Source organism: Vanacampus margaritifer, chromosome 9 (assembly GCF_051991255.1).
Source record: "Vanacampus margaritifer isolate UIUO_Vmar chromosome 9, RoL_Vmar_1.0, whole genome shotgun sequence".
In the NCBI taxonomy this organism is placed as follows: domain Eukaryota; kingdom Metazoa; phylum Chordata; class Actinopteri; order Syngnathiformes; family Syngnathidae; genus Vanacampus; species Vanacampus margaritifer.
In genome coordinates, this window is record NC_135440.1 from 18,617,683 (window position 1) to 18,631,136 (window position 13,454).

Here is a 13,454-nt window from a genome sequence, read left to right on the forward strand (position 1 = left end):
AGTTGGAAGCTGAACCAAGCCAGACTTTTGCAGTTACGTGTCTTATAATTAAGCTGTCATACAGTTTTACTGTACATGCACTGTACTGGTATGTCGGCCAAGATTTGTTCTTCTACAAGTCGTGACATGGATACTCGTTATTGTTTCCTGGTGTCCATGAGAATGATTCTTACTTTGACTTTGAATGGACCCGGGTTGGAACCGTGGCGTTATTTACCTCATGGGGATCGCTGATTGAAGTGTGCAGTTATGATGAACTAAGTTAAAAGTGGCTTGATTGCAAAGCTGAAGGTGTTTGTTTTTTCCCCCCTCCATGCTGATTTCCACATTCTAGTCGCAGCTCGACTCCAAATGTGCTGCGTCTACTTGTCTTTCCTTAACATTTACTTTTTAAAACTTGCCATGCCTCTGTACTGCTTCCAAAATAATTATTTTCATCCTCCAGCCCATCCATCCGTCATGTGTCCTGATTTTGGCTTTCGTTGATCTTCTCGATGGTCAAATATGTTTTCCATCACTTCCTGGCGAGGGATCTTTCAGCCTGCATGTTCTGTCTGAGTGACTCATTAGGATGGAAAGTTTTATTATTGATGTTTGTGCCACGTTTTCATTGTTATTGAATGCGTTCAGGGTGTTTTCTGTGGCTTTGTGATATTTCAACTTTGAGCTCCACAGTAACAGTAAGATTCTGAGAATATATGTGAGCCGAATTGCTAGTGGTAGATGGGCTGCAAATTTAGTTGTCAACACTTAGGAATTTTCAAGCCTTCATTTTTTTCACTTCACATAGTTGCAGTAATTGTCAATTGGATTGTTTAGATGTTGTTTATGTTTTCCCATATTTCACATTTTACTTTACCTGTTGGCTGTTGTTCCATTCATTGAGGGAGTGTTTTGTTGTACGGTGGTAGTGGTGTATTCTATGTGGTGACACCCTTGCCATTTTCCATAAGTGGCACCCTTGTTACGAGTGCACATCTGCTGCTGAGGCTCAATGATAGAGCCTCTACTTCAGTGAGCTTGGAGTGCTCCCAAATATTTCGTTTACGACTTGTTACCATAATACATTTGCGGCCATGACACTCCCACTCATTTCCTACCTTTTAGTTCCTCCCTCAGGACTCAAATCTTTGAACAAAAAGATGTCGTACTTCCTTGACGCCGATAACCAATCACTTCAACATTTATTAGCAAAAGTCTTGAAAACACATTATGTGTCCACAAAGGGGTGCAAAGTGTGCCAGTGACTTCATGTACCTTATTGTTTTTCTTTTTAGGGTGTTTTGCCAGCCCCTTTAAGATTCTGCTCTCCGTGGCTGCATATTTTGCACATAACAGAAATTGATATTAGTTCTAGGTGAGTTCAGAGCTCAGATTGTTGTATTTCTCTTCTTCACCTCTGTATTGATTTGGAGTGATGTCCAATAAAAGGTGACAGATTTTGGAACCAATTTAGCTAAAATTCACTAAAAGTTTGGATTTTCTTTTTCTTCAAAAGAAGGCGATAATACGATGTCACCAGCCCAACATTAACCAATATAAGTTTTCTGTATTTGTTTGTGTGTGAATTTTTTTTATTTTTTATTTTTTTTTATCAATGCAATGATTTTGAATGATATCCAATGCAAAGTGGGCTCAGAGACATTCCTGCATGCACTTCCCAATCACACTTTTAACTTGTGAATTATTATAGTAAAAAAAAAAAAAGTAATTAAGGTAACTCAAGCCAAATGGGATGTTTGTGTTTTGGCCTTATTGAAAGAAAAAAGTTAAATTAGAGCAAAAACCTGATAAATTTTTCAATATTTGAAATTCAAAATGGCTGAGCCCAACTGTCATTTTGGTCCTGTTTTTTTTTGCCATTATTTAAAGGAAGAAGATATAAATGGGAGGGAAAAAAAAAAACGCAAAAATGCTATTGATTTAAAAATGCATCTGTCTGTGGTACATTTCCACCCCAGTTACCAGTTAAAATTTTCAACTAAAAACATTAAAATGCTATATATATCATCACAATTTCAAAGCAAGAATGCTATTGACTTTGTGTAACTGTTACTGATCAATATTCCACAGCACCATAGACACTCTAAAGTGCTCAAGCACTTTCTGCATCATTGCACATTCTAAATTGTATCTTGGTCACTTTATCTTTGCTTGACGACTCTCTGCATCATTAGCACAGCTATTATTGCTAGGTACTACAGTATATATGGTACTGTTACGTCTTTGTTGTCATAGTTGCTTGTTACTAGTGTAGCCACCACTGGAGACAAATTCCTTGTGTGTTTTTGCGTACTTTGGCAATAAAGCTGATTCTGTTTTTGAATCAATCACATTTAACATGTAATTATGACATTTTTCAATTGTCCGAGGAAGAACCTGTCTAACTACTCAAAATGGCGGACATCAATCAAGATCAACTGATTACATTGCAACCTTTCAGCATAAATGTTTCCCTGTTGAGCGAGCAATCAGATTTTCCTCTGCGCTAACACTCGATTGCCTTGCTGTCATCTGCCAAGTTTTGCTCCTGATTTCCCAAGTTTGCTGTCCATTTGTGGACTTTTTCTGACTTCCTGTCCTCTGCTTGCACTCAGAGGAGTGTTCGCAAGATGAAGTGGACCATTTTTCTTGTTTCATTTTTCCCCCCCTCCATCTTTATGACCCTTCTTCCCTCCATTGCCTCCTCCCCATTGCTCTTGTACAGCCGTGTCAGTAGCCTCTTCATGCTCTTATCTGCACTTATACAGGCTGACACCAAGTCAATTGCAAGGGGCACTAATCAGCTACACACAGACACATACAGTATATATTTGCGTCTGTCACACACATGCACCCCCCCCCCCCCTTAATAATCCTGCTATTTTTGGCCTCTTCCTTTGCGGGTGGGCCATACGCGTTCATGTTTAAATCACACAATCACTCTTCTGCACCCCAATGACTGTCATCAAGCCTCCATTTTACTTTTATTCCAGTCCCACTAATTTTCTCTTGATAGTCCTTCATTTTGAGTCCTGGGTGGACTACCCTGAGTCTTTTTGTTTCTTCCCCCGTATGCCTTTTTATTCTTGCCACTCATTTACCATTGTGGCACTTTGATGATGCGGTCATCACAATTACTCCTTTTTGTATATTAAAAAAAAATGCATTGTGTGTGTCTCTCTTTTTGTCTCTCTCTCTCCCCCGCTCCCGTAATTACACCTCTAGACTCAAGCAGCGACGGTAAATGCTTTTCTATTCCCATCTCTCCATCACTCTCCCTCAATTTCCATTGCTCCCCATCTTCCTCACCAGGCAAATTACATCTGGGTTGCCATGGCGACGTGTTTATTGAATGCTTTTTTGATGCACTGTCTTACCTCCCCCATTTCTTGCTTCTTGTATTTCCCCTATTTTTTTTTCAATTGTACAGCTGTACATTGATGTCATCTATCACAACTTTTTTTTTTTTGGACTGGTACAACAACAACAACAAAAAGACAATCGAGCATGTTAATAGTCTTTATTGTTGTTGTGGAGAAGCGCTACATGTAAGTAGATGAAGCAAATAAGGCATCTTATTGCTCTTGTGTGCTATCCATCACTATTGACTGTGTAAGTAGACCCAGCGGAATACAAGTGAGCAATGCAATTGTGACAAGCGACTTTTCCTTTTATTCTCCGTTGCTGATAAGTGTCAACTATGCTTCTTGTTGTTCAACCTTGTTTGGCTTTTCCTCCCTCTTTGTTCTGCCACAAAGCAGCATGTTTCAGTGTCAAGGTGAAACCATATGAAAACTACATATTCAATCTTTTCATTGATTCATATTTTTTTTTTATTTTGAACACACAATGCACTTTCTTTAACGGCAAGTAAACAACATGGTTGCAAACCGCACAATTTGTCAGCATGCTGACAGGGTGGACAATGACAGGACGGATGTTTAATGAGGTCCACTATGCGACTTTCCCTTAGCAACATGTTTCAGTTGGCAAGCTGACTGTGTGCTGTTTAACATATATTTCAGATTTCATACGACAGGGTGGACATGGTAAGCTTAACAACAACCAACTACACGCATAATATGATGACTATTACGAAACACATGTTAGTGTTTATGTGGCTAAACCCTTGCTTCCGTCAATATGACATCATCTGATGTCATATTGATCACTATCGGAAATTCTCTCTCCTTCCTCAGTTTGTTTGCTTTTGTGCCAGATATCAAATAGGACAAGTCAAAGAAAAGTCTTCTATTTTGAGATACTGTACTACGACGTAGTACTTAATACTAGAAAATAATACACCCTTAAAACTGCTGGGTCAGAACTAACCCAATTTTGGTCAAAAATTGGACTGACCTGTTACTTCGGCAATTTGACCCAAATTTGGATTATTTTGTTGGTTTGATACAAAACAAAATTGGATAAATTTGACCTAACTTTGGGCTGAAGTTGGGTCAGGGTCAGTCCAATTTTTGACCAAAATTGGGTTGTTTTTGTTTAAAAAATGGACCGACCCGCTATTTGGGTCAATTTGACCCAACTATGGGTTATTTTGTTGTTTTGATACAAAACAAAATTGGGTTAATTTGACCCAACTTCAACCCAAAGTTGGGTCAAATTTGGTCCAACTTTTGACCAACATTGGGTTATTTTTGACCCAGCAGTTTTAAGGGTGTAATAAACGTAGCATGGTTTAACAAAAAAAACGGTTTGACCCCAAACACAGAATGTCACACGGGAACTTAGGAACTTAATAATATTTTTAACGCTTCGTTGTATATGTTAAGAAAGCTTACATGACACTTGAAACCTTGCCTATTCATAGATTTTAAGATTTACTGTGGCAGAAATTTGAAGTTTGAGTTGTGTTTGACCTTAGATGTTTCACTCTAACTACTTGAATGGACAAGGTTGTGTGCTAGTGTTTTTGTGTGTGGGGAAAAAATCACACAACTCCTAAAAGAGGATAAAAGATTAATTTATGAGGCGTTCTCTTTATTGTGAGTCACGCGACCCGCAGGCGAACCCCTTGGCAGCCTCCTCAAATGATGAGCGGTTCAAACCTGGCACACTTTATCTGACTTGTATTAAACTCTTCTCGTGTTGGCTGCTTATAAAAGCATTTAGGCAGAAAGTTTGCTCCTTTTTCTAAGATAGCCGAGCATGAAGAGTGAGGTGGCTTGTTGTGGTAAATAGAGATCAAGGCACAACCTTCAATGACTCAATGCTGGCAGGATTCCACAGCCGGAGCCTCGTTCATCTCAAAGTGTCCATCTGGGACGGAGCGGGGGACAGGAGGGAGGGAGAGAGGATAAATTGTTGAGGTGTTCAGGGTGGGGTGTTTAGAATGACTTTGCACAGAGAGGATAGAGAGGTGGAAACAATGCACACTGAGAACACAGAGTGATGCAGAGAAGATGCTGCCAAGGATGCACAGTGACTCCCCAAATCATCCACAAATATTAGGTGAGAGGTGAGAGCAAGGTTACACGTGAGACACAGTGAAAAAAACAATTTGTGGTGGAAAAAACTTCTCATGTCATAAATGCCATCTTTGACCTGTGATAACATTTGGAAACATGAGGCCTCGTTGACCAAACAGTGGCTTGATTGATTACTACCAAATTTCAAACCCACAAATAAACATATTGTTAAACAATACAGACGCTCCCCAACTTACGAACGAGTTACGTTCCGAGCGATCGTTCGTAAGGTGAATTTGTTCGTAAGTTGCTTCAGTGCTATATTTTGTATTATAATTTATGTTTAAAAACAATACGTACAGTACTGTACTACGTATGTTAGAGAGAGAGAGCGAGAGACACACACAGTATGTACATGTACGTAATAAGATAAATAAAATGAAGTTTAACTTACTTTTGGAAGATGTACTCAATGCTTAAGGATTTGATGGAGGAGGAGGAGGAGGAAGAGGAGGATTTTATATCATGAGAGGTTCTTCGTCGTCGCTGGAATGGGCTTCAAAAGTTACTTCCTCCTCCGTTACTTCAATGTAGGAAGAAGTTGAGGGTCGCGGAGAAGAAGATGAGGGTTGATGAGTATCTTCCTTGGAGGATTTACTAGAAACTGGCCGAAAGAAGCGATCTAACTACGATTGCACAGTTTTCTTCTTTTTTATCATAAATGATGCGGTAGCACTGTATGGCATCATTCAATTGATTTGCAACCTTTGTGCAACGTTCAATATTTGGGTCTTGCTGCTCGAAGAGTGCGATGGCTTTATCTATGAGCGACAGGCGTTTCTTCTTCTTCCTCCTCCTCGACACGTTGCTGAGCCTCCAATGCTGGGTGAGCTCTCACAGCGCCAAGCGTCGGTATTAGCGGCGGAAAGAAGCACTACAGTACTCGGAAAAAGGTGCGCAATACAAAATCTAACTTACAGCATCTCTTTCCGAACATTTTTTGACATGCACGCATGCGCGCAGACATGTTCGTATGTACCGTTGTTCGTAACTCGAATGTTCGTAAGTAGGTGAGCGTCTGTATATCTAATGTGGCATTGGGCGGGGGCAGGGGGTGGGGGGTGGGGGGGTGTCTTAATGTGTTCCTCATTAGGATGAGAAATGTTCTCGTTAGAACGAGAAACTTTCTAGAGAAAGTAGTCCATTGCATGCTAGCATGGGAGGCCCTTTAACTATTTGTATGTATTTCTGAGGGAAAATGACCTAATTTGCTTAAATTTTCATCTGGGATTTTATAATAAAAGACTTTGCTGCTTTACTTGCTAGTCTTCTCCAGTGCTAATTTTGTTGCTGAAAAAAAAATTTTTCAGACAAAAATGAAACAAAAACTAAAATAGAAGACATTCATTGAGACGATGATAGATAACAAAACGTACTGACAATTTCGTCAATGACGAAAACAACAGTGACAAAAATTCACAAAATCTAATCGGGAAAAGGAATAAAACATGGGTGGGAGAAAAGAACCACCTAGAAATTGTTCACTGCACTTTATTTAATGTTCAAACATGTTTACATTCATTGTCCAGCTATAAGATAAATCTCAGGCAATATTGCAATTTTTATTTTTTTTTTTAGGTGAAAACTAAGTCTTAAGATAGCACATTATTAACATTTCAAAATATTTCATTGAAACTAAGTTGAAAATGTTTTGATGAGAAAATGATGAGAACTTTTCTCGTTGGGATGAGAAAGTTTCTCGTAACAATGAGATGGTCCATCAAAGCTTTCAGGACGCGCTATACACGCGAACATTTTCATAATTTACGACGTGTTGGAATGTTTTCCATTTTCTCGTGTGTACGTGATTGTGGGCTGCAATCAGATGGACATTTGGCAGCCTCAAAGATAGATAATTGTTCCCTCAGGAGACTTTCAAGCTTACCCGAGCATTTCAAATTATAGGTTGAGAGATACAAAAAACAGCAGACCCCCCCCCTCCTTGTTGTCAATGATTTTTGTTGGGAGTTATCAATGCAGAGTCGCACAAGTGTTTATGTGTGTGAATAAGCCGCCGCCGCCGCCTCACTTTTGTTCTCCCATCACAACCTTTGACAGATTTGCAAATGCAACACACAAACATTCAATTACAGAAAATCTGCAGCTTTATTACAATAATCCAAATGTTTTCACTGGAATTAATTTCGCAGACACTTTCACTTGATGAAGCGGTCAAAGACGGCAACAACAAGAAGAAGAAGATTCTTAAAAATAATTAGCTCCCGTCTTACTTGCCTCCGTTGAGACACGACAACAATATCAACTCCCACATGTTGACACGCTGCTTTATGGTTTTGTGATTTGAATTATTAATTGCCAGTTATGTTCTCATGGCTGGAGGAGGATGTGGACTTCCAGACTGCTATCTGACTGCCTCGTCTTCCCCTCATCAGGGGCCGGGCTGAAAGTGATATCTCCTAATGATTGCCCTCGTCGTCTTTCAGTAAATGAGCGAAAGTGATCCGGCTCTCTAATGACCAGCGTGAATAATTGCCATCTAAATAAAGGCTCCGTTTGGTGTTTAAAAAAAAGAAAAAGAAAAAAGAAAATCTCCTGCTGTGTATCTCGCTATCTTTGCTCTATTCCGCTTCTCTTTTCTACACCGGGCTTCTCACTTCTTATTATGTGGACACTATCCCATAATCGCCTCTCAGTCTCACATAAAACAAATTTAATAGGATTTTCAACACTATGTTAAAAGGGATTTTACCTCGTTCAAATAGAAGTAGTACAGCGGGAAGTTGTTTTTAGTATCATATTAATCTACTCGACTTTAGACGGTTCAGGCGCCAGAAATGTTGATGTCTGTCGACAGGCCAAGCCTTGTAATAGTGGGAAAATCATATTGAAATTGAAATGAGATTAAACTCTTAATATTATTACAAGTAGAGGTGTCAAAATGAGTGTGTTAATTTTGAGTCAATTCAAAGTTCCTTTAATGCCACTTTTTTTTTTTTTTTTTTTTTTACACGCTCCTTATTTGGAAAGCCTGTACTGGGGGAATTCCAGTCGCAACACAGAAGACACGTCCACGTCAAAATTTAGCAGTAATAATTGTAATAATAATGCATATATTTGTAGAGGCTGGGCTCAAGTTATATTTTACAAGTTACTTCATTAACATTAGAAAGCTCTTAATATGAAAAGAAAAATGCACTGAACTGTCAGCAATGCAATTATGCCATCTAGTGGCAGAAAAATGACTCAATATCACACTCGTTTTTTACAGTACAGTACATCTTTTTCATTTTAACTCAATTTTATGATTTTTTTATGAAAATACTGTATCGATTAAAAGACGCAGCCATCTTTCTATTAAACATTTTTTCCTCACTTTTATGCTAAGTGTATGAGTACATTTAGAACGGATAAAGAATTTGCGATTAATCGTGAGTTAACTATTGAAGTCATGTGATTAATTACAATTTAAAAAAAAATAATCGTCTGACAATTTATGAAAAATATAGCTAATGTGGAATGGAATATGGAATATTATAAATAGTATTTAAACATTTAAAAGTATTTAGAAATGGTTCCGTATAGAGTCACAGAAGTGTCAAAATGAATAGGAATAAATGTTCTCTTTTGTAAATTGCCTTGATAAGACTACATTTGTAAATGTTTTCTTTTATTTATTGATGTTCTCGTTTATTGATTGTCTTTGTATTTCCTATTAATTTGGACACTCCTGTCAATGACAGCGACTGGATGCTAAATGAACCACTACACTATCATGTTGCTTTTTTTTGTAAATTCTCTTGAGGAAATATTGTTCTGTGTCATCGTCAGTTTTTTTTAATATTTTTATTCCCGTCAGCGTTGACATCTATTACTTCTGTTGGATGCGTCCATGTATTTTTCCTCACCGCAGATCAGAGGAGCTCAAAGTGACATCCATGTGGGCTCCATCATTTAGCCGGATGAAAGAGCCGCACAGTTCCACCAAGATAAAAGAGAACCCGAATCTTTATTGTATCTATTTATTTGTTTTTGCTTACTGGCCTTCTGCCTTCCTGCACATTCCCTCCTTTTTCACTTGAGTTATTAAAATGCCAACCTTTCCTGCAAGAGGCCATAAATCAAACTAAATATCCAAAGGAAGCGGCGGGAATAAGGGGGGTGGGAATGAGAAAGTCCAGGATTGGGATTTGAAATGGGAGCATATCGGCACTAAGAGTTATTCAAATAAGAAGACTAATGAGATGCTCATCAGACTGCTCTGCTGACTGGCACCCAGCCAATTAATTTTAACATGATGTCACTGTATGCAAATTAGTCATTGGTCACTCAAAGGTAATGGATTAATACGTTTATAATGACTGTAAGGATAACCATTGATAGCATTATATAGTTGCTTGTTTGTTCTTGTTGTTGAAATGTTTGTAGTTCCTTTCTGTGATGGAAATTTTCTCCGCAACATGCTGCTGCATGTGGTCATGTATATACAGTAAATGCATTTTGTTGGAGCTGGCACTGTATTAACTATAAAGGATGGTTGACAGGATTTTCCTCTTTGCTAATCCGCTATATTTATAGTTACAACTCTGAGTCTCTTTAAATGTCGTTGAACGCTTTCATGTAAAGTTCGTTTCGCTGGCAGAGATGTAAAGAAACTTGGCCTGGCCTTCTTCAGTCGACCACATGACACCAAGAATGAAGCCGAGCACGGTCGGGGAGCCTCGAGCAGAGGCGACGGAAGCGGACTGGCCTCCAGCCGGGCGGCAAACGCGCGTTGTTGTCGTTCCTGCAATCCAAACATTCGGTTGCAAAGCCGGCGTCGGGCCTGCCAATTTAATCCCCGAAACTAAACAAGAAACATCAGCGGCTGACAGATGATGAGCCGCTCGATAAGACAGTTACTGCATAGAGTGCGGATCAATACAAAAGCGGCGAAAAAAGATTTTTCCACTAACGCACAGGAGAAGCTAAAAATTGAGTGTGATGCATTCTAACAACATTTAGAATCTGTAAATCAAAAGTATTTGAGTTCTTGTGTTGGCCTTCGCTTTACTTGTCAATCTGCAATTACTTGACAGATTACAGGGATGTGTACGGACGCAGCGAGGTCCAGAAGTAGGTTGAAGTTCAGCTAAAGTAAAAATGTAATATTAGTCATGTAAGAATTACAGCCATTTTTATGAAGAGTCCATAGTGCAAAGGTCACTGCCTCCACCAAACCGTATTTGAAAAATGATGTAGTATGCTTTGGGTCTTTTAAAAGTGGTACTGTGCTTATGATGTGGTGTGCTATGAATCATATTGAAAGTGGTGCTTTTCATATAAACTGTGGATGCTTTGAAGGCAGTGCTCGGCATAAAGTGACGGCAATCCCTATATGGCGAACATTGAATTTTTGTGAAACCTCCTGAATTCAAACTGGAAGTATACGCTTCAATCAGTGTGATTGTTTTATTTCAAATCCATTGTGTTGGTGTAAAAGGACAAAATCCTTAATAGAGACCTTGAAAGGCCATGAAGTCAATCAAGCTTGGTTGGTTTTACAGGAATACAAAAAAAAAAAATGTAGGCAACAACTGTGAATTAATAAGAATAATATTTTGCATAATTATTTCATAAACATTTAGTTTTAAATTGTACAAATACTGTAAATTAGTATGTTCAGTATGTTCAGTTAATTTCTAAGATCATGAGTCACTGTGGTTGTGTAATGTTGGTGTCTATGTTCACCTGCATTAATGGGCAAGCTAACCTAAAAACAATTTTATTGACAATAATATGTTCTATGCACCCCCACTAGTCTAAATATAGTGTTTTGGTTAATATTGCGTTAGTGTAATATGAGTTAAGCAGCAAAATCCAGACGTTTTTATCAATATCAGAGGGCGGCCATTTTGCCACTTGCTGCCGAGTGAAAATGACATCACAGTTGCTCAGGGCTCAGGCAACGACCAATCACAGCTCAGCTTCAGAAAACAGGTGAGCTGTAATTGGTCGTTGCCTGAGCCCTGAGCAACTGTAATGTGATCTTCAGTCAAGTCATCTTCAGCAAGTGGCAAAATGGCCGCTTCCCGAGATGGATAAAAACGGCTGCATTTTGCTGCATAATTTAATATTAATCAGAATGTCATGTTTAGACTAGTGAGGTCACATCAGGGTTATTATAGTTTGGACATTTTCATTTGAGTTAGTTTTTATTTCGTTTTGAGTTTTGTTATTTCAGGGTGGTTCTGTTCGTTTTTTATTATTATTATTATTTTTATGCTTAGATTTAGTTGAGTTTTTAGTTAGTTTCAGTATTAGTTTTCGTTTTTTCCCATCCATTTATTTTTTGACTTGTGCACAATAGTTATAAACACCATGGTAAAATGAAAACATCACTCTGTCAAACGTCTTTATTTCAGTTAATATTCAAATAAATATACTTAAAATCACATTTAAAACCATCCGTAAAGGTTCATGTATTAAACTAATTAGTAATTAATTTGTTATAATTATAGTTAGTTTTAGTTGGTTTTGTAAACATAACATGTAGTTTCAGTCAGTTTTAGTTTTTTTAAAAACCATTTTTATTTTATTTCGTTTTGTTGAATTTTTGTTTCATTTTTTTCATTAATTTTTGTTAACTAAGATAACCTTGGGTCACATATAACACATTATTGTCAATAAATATTTAATGTCAACGCACTCCATAATAAACCCAAAAATAAGGTGACGTGTAGAAAGTAAGGGGGAAAAAAACAACACATTATTTTCTTCTATTCAGAGTGCATGACCTTTTTGAGCAAAATACAAATAAAATCCTTGTGAGTTTACACTGCTTGTCCTCCGTTATGGGTCACAAGTGAAGTGAAACTTGAACAACCAAAAAGTCTGCTATAAAAAAAAATAAAAAAAAGAATCAACAAAGCGGATGATGGCCCAATACTTTTGCACAGTCATCATGATGGAAATCTCTTGGTTGAGCTCAGCGAGAGGTGGGAACTCCCTGAAAATCAATCAATAGTCTTACATTTATGAATGAACTTAATTCATATCCATGCCTAAAGTGCTACACACACTCACCGAGACACACAATCGGATGACACACAGACGACATTAGCTATTCCGCCGCTAATTGCATCACGTACTACATTTCCTGGAGGATTAGTTGAGCCTGAGTGACTCGCACGTGTTGTGTGTCTGCATTCTGTGTGCTCACTGGAACAGTGAACCTGACTATCAATTATTCATCTTGTACGCTACTCAATCAGATACTCGGGAATCCATCTCAACCCCCCCCCCCCCCCCTTTTCCCCTTTCTCTCACCTGCAGGGATTACAGGACGATGGGAGGCGGCGCAGTGGCTCCGCTGTACATCAGCATGCGGCCGTCATGGCGGCGGCCGGCAATTCTTCATCGGGATCAAGAGAGCACAGGGTGGTGCTCCCGTCCTGCTTCCGCTGGTGAAAAAGGGTAGGAGCAGCGTGATGAGTCGTACCATGACACACTTGAAGTATTATTTATTACAAGCTAAAGAAGCAGATTCCTGCGCTTCCTCAACAAGTGTCACTCGTCTTTTAAAGTACAAAAAAACAAAAAAAGAATCATCAAAGAAACAGCTTGATGCTGAGGGAAATATTTGCTTTCCTGCCAAGAGTTGTATGAGATTGATGCCAGAGGGGAATATGGTAAACATTAGTCAAGCTCCCAGCCAGGCGGGACATCGTCTTCCTGCCAGCGCCTCTCAAGTCCACACATTAATGGGTTAGACTTTATTTATTAAATGTGCCTCTCTGAAAAATCAGAAGTGTACATTGTTTCATATTTACAGTATTACTTCTGTCACACCTTTTTTGATCACAAGTGGGTTTTTTTGTGTGTGTGTGTGTGTGTGTGTGTGTGTGTGTGCGTGTGTGTGTGTGTGTGTGTGTGTGTGTGTGTGTGTGTGTGTGTGTGTGTGTGTGTGTGTGTGTGTGTGGAAGAAAACGCAAAAGCAGCAATAAAGGTTAAGGCAAGGAAGAATGTTTGGTAACTTAAGTTGAAATG

The 13,454-nt window shown here is 38.7% G+C and overlaps 1 protein-coding gene across 3 annotated transcripts in view; it reads left to right on the forward strand.

The window, feature by feature from the left end:
• efna3b (ephrin-A3b) overlaps window positions 1–13,454 on the forward strand; it is a 114,180-nt gene that overhangs the window by 5,082 nt on the left and 95,644 nt on the right. For all 3 annotated transcript variants that reach the window (XM_077575965.1, XM_077575964.1, XM_077575963.1), the window contains one exon: window positions 12,741–12,881. In XM_077575965.1, coding sequence (XP_077432091.1) covers window positions 12,741–12,881 — 141 coding nt within the window. The remainder of the gene's footprint in view (window positions 1–12,740; window positions 12,882–13,454) is intronic.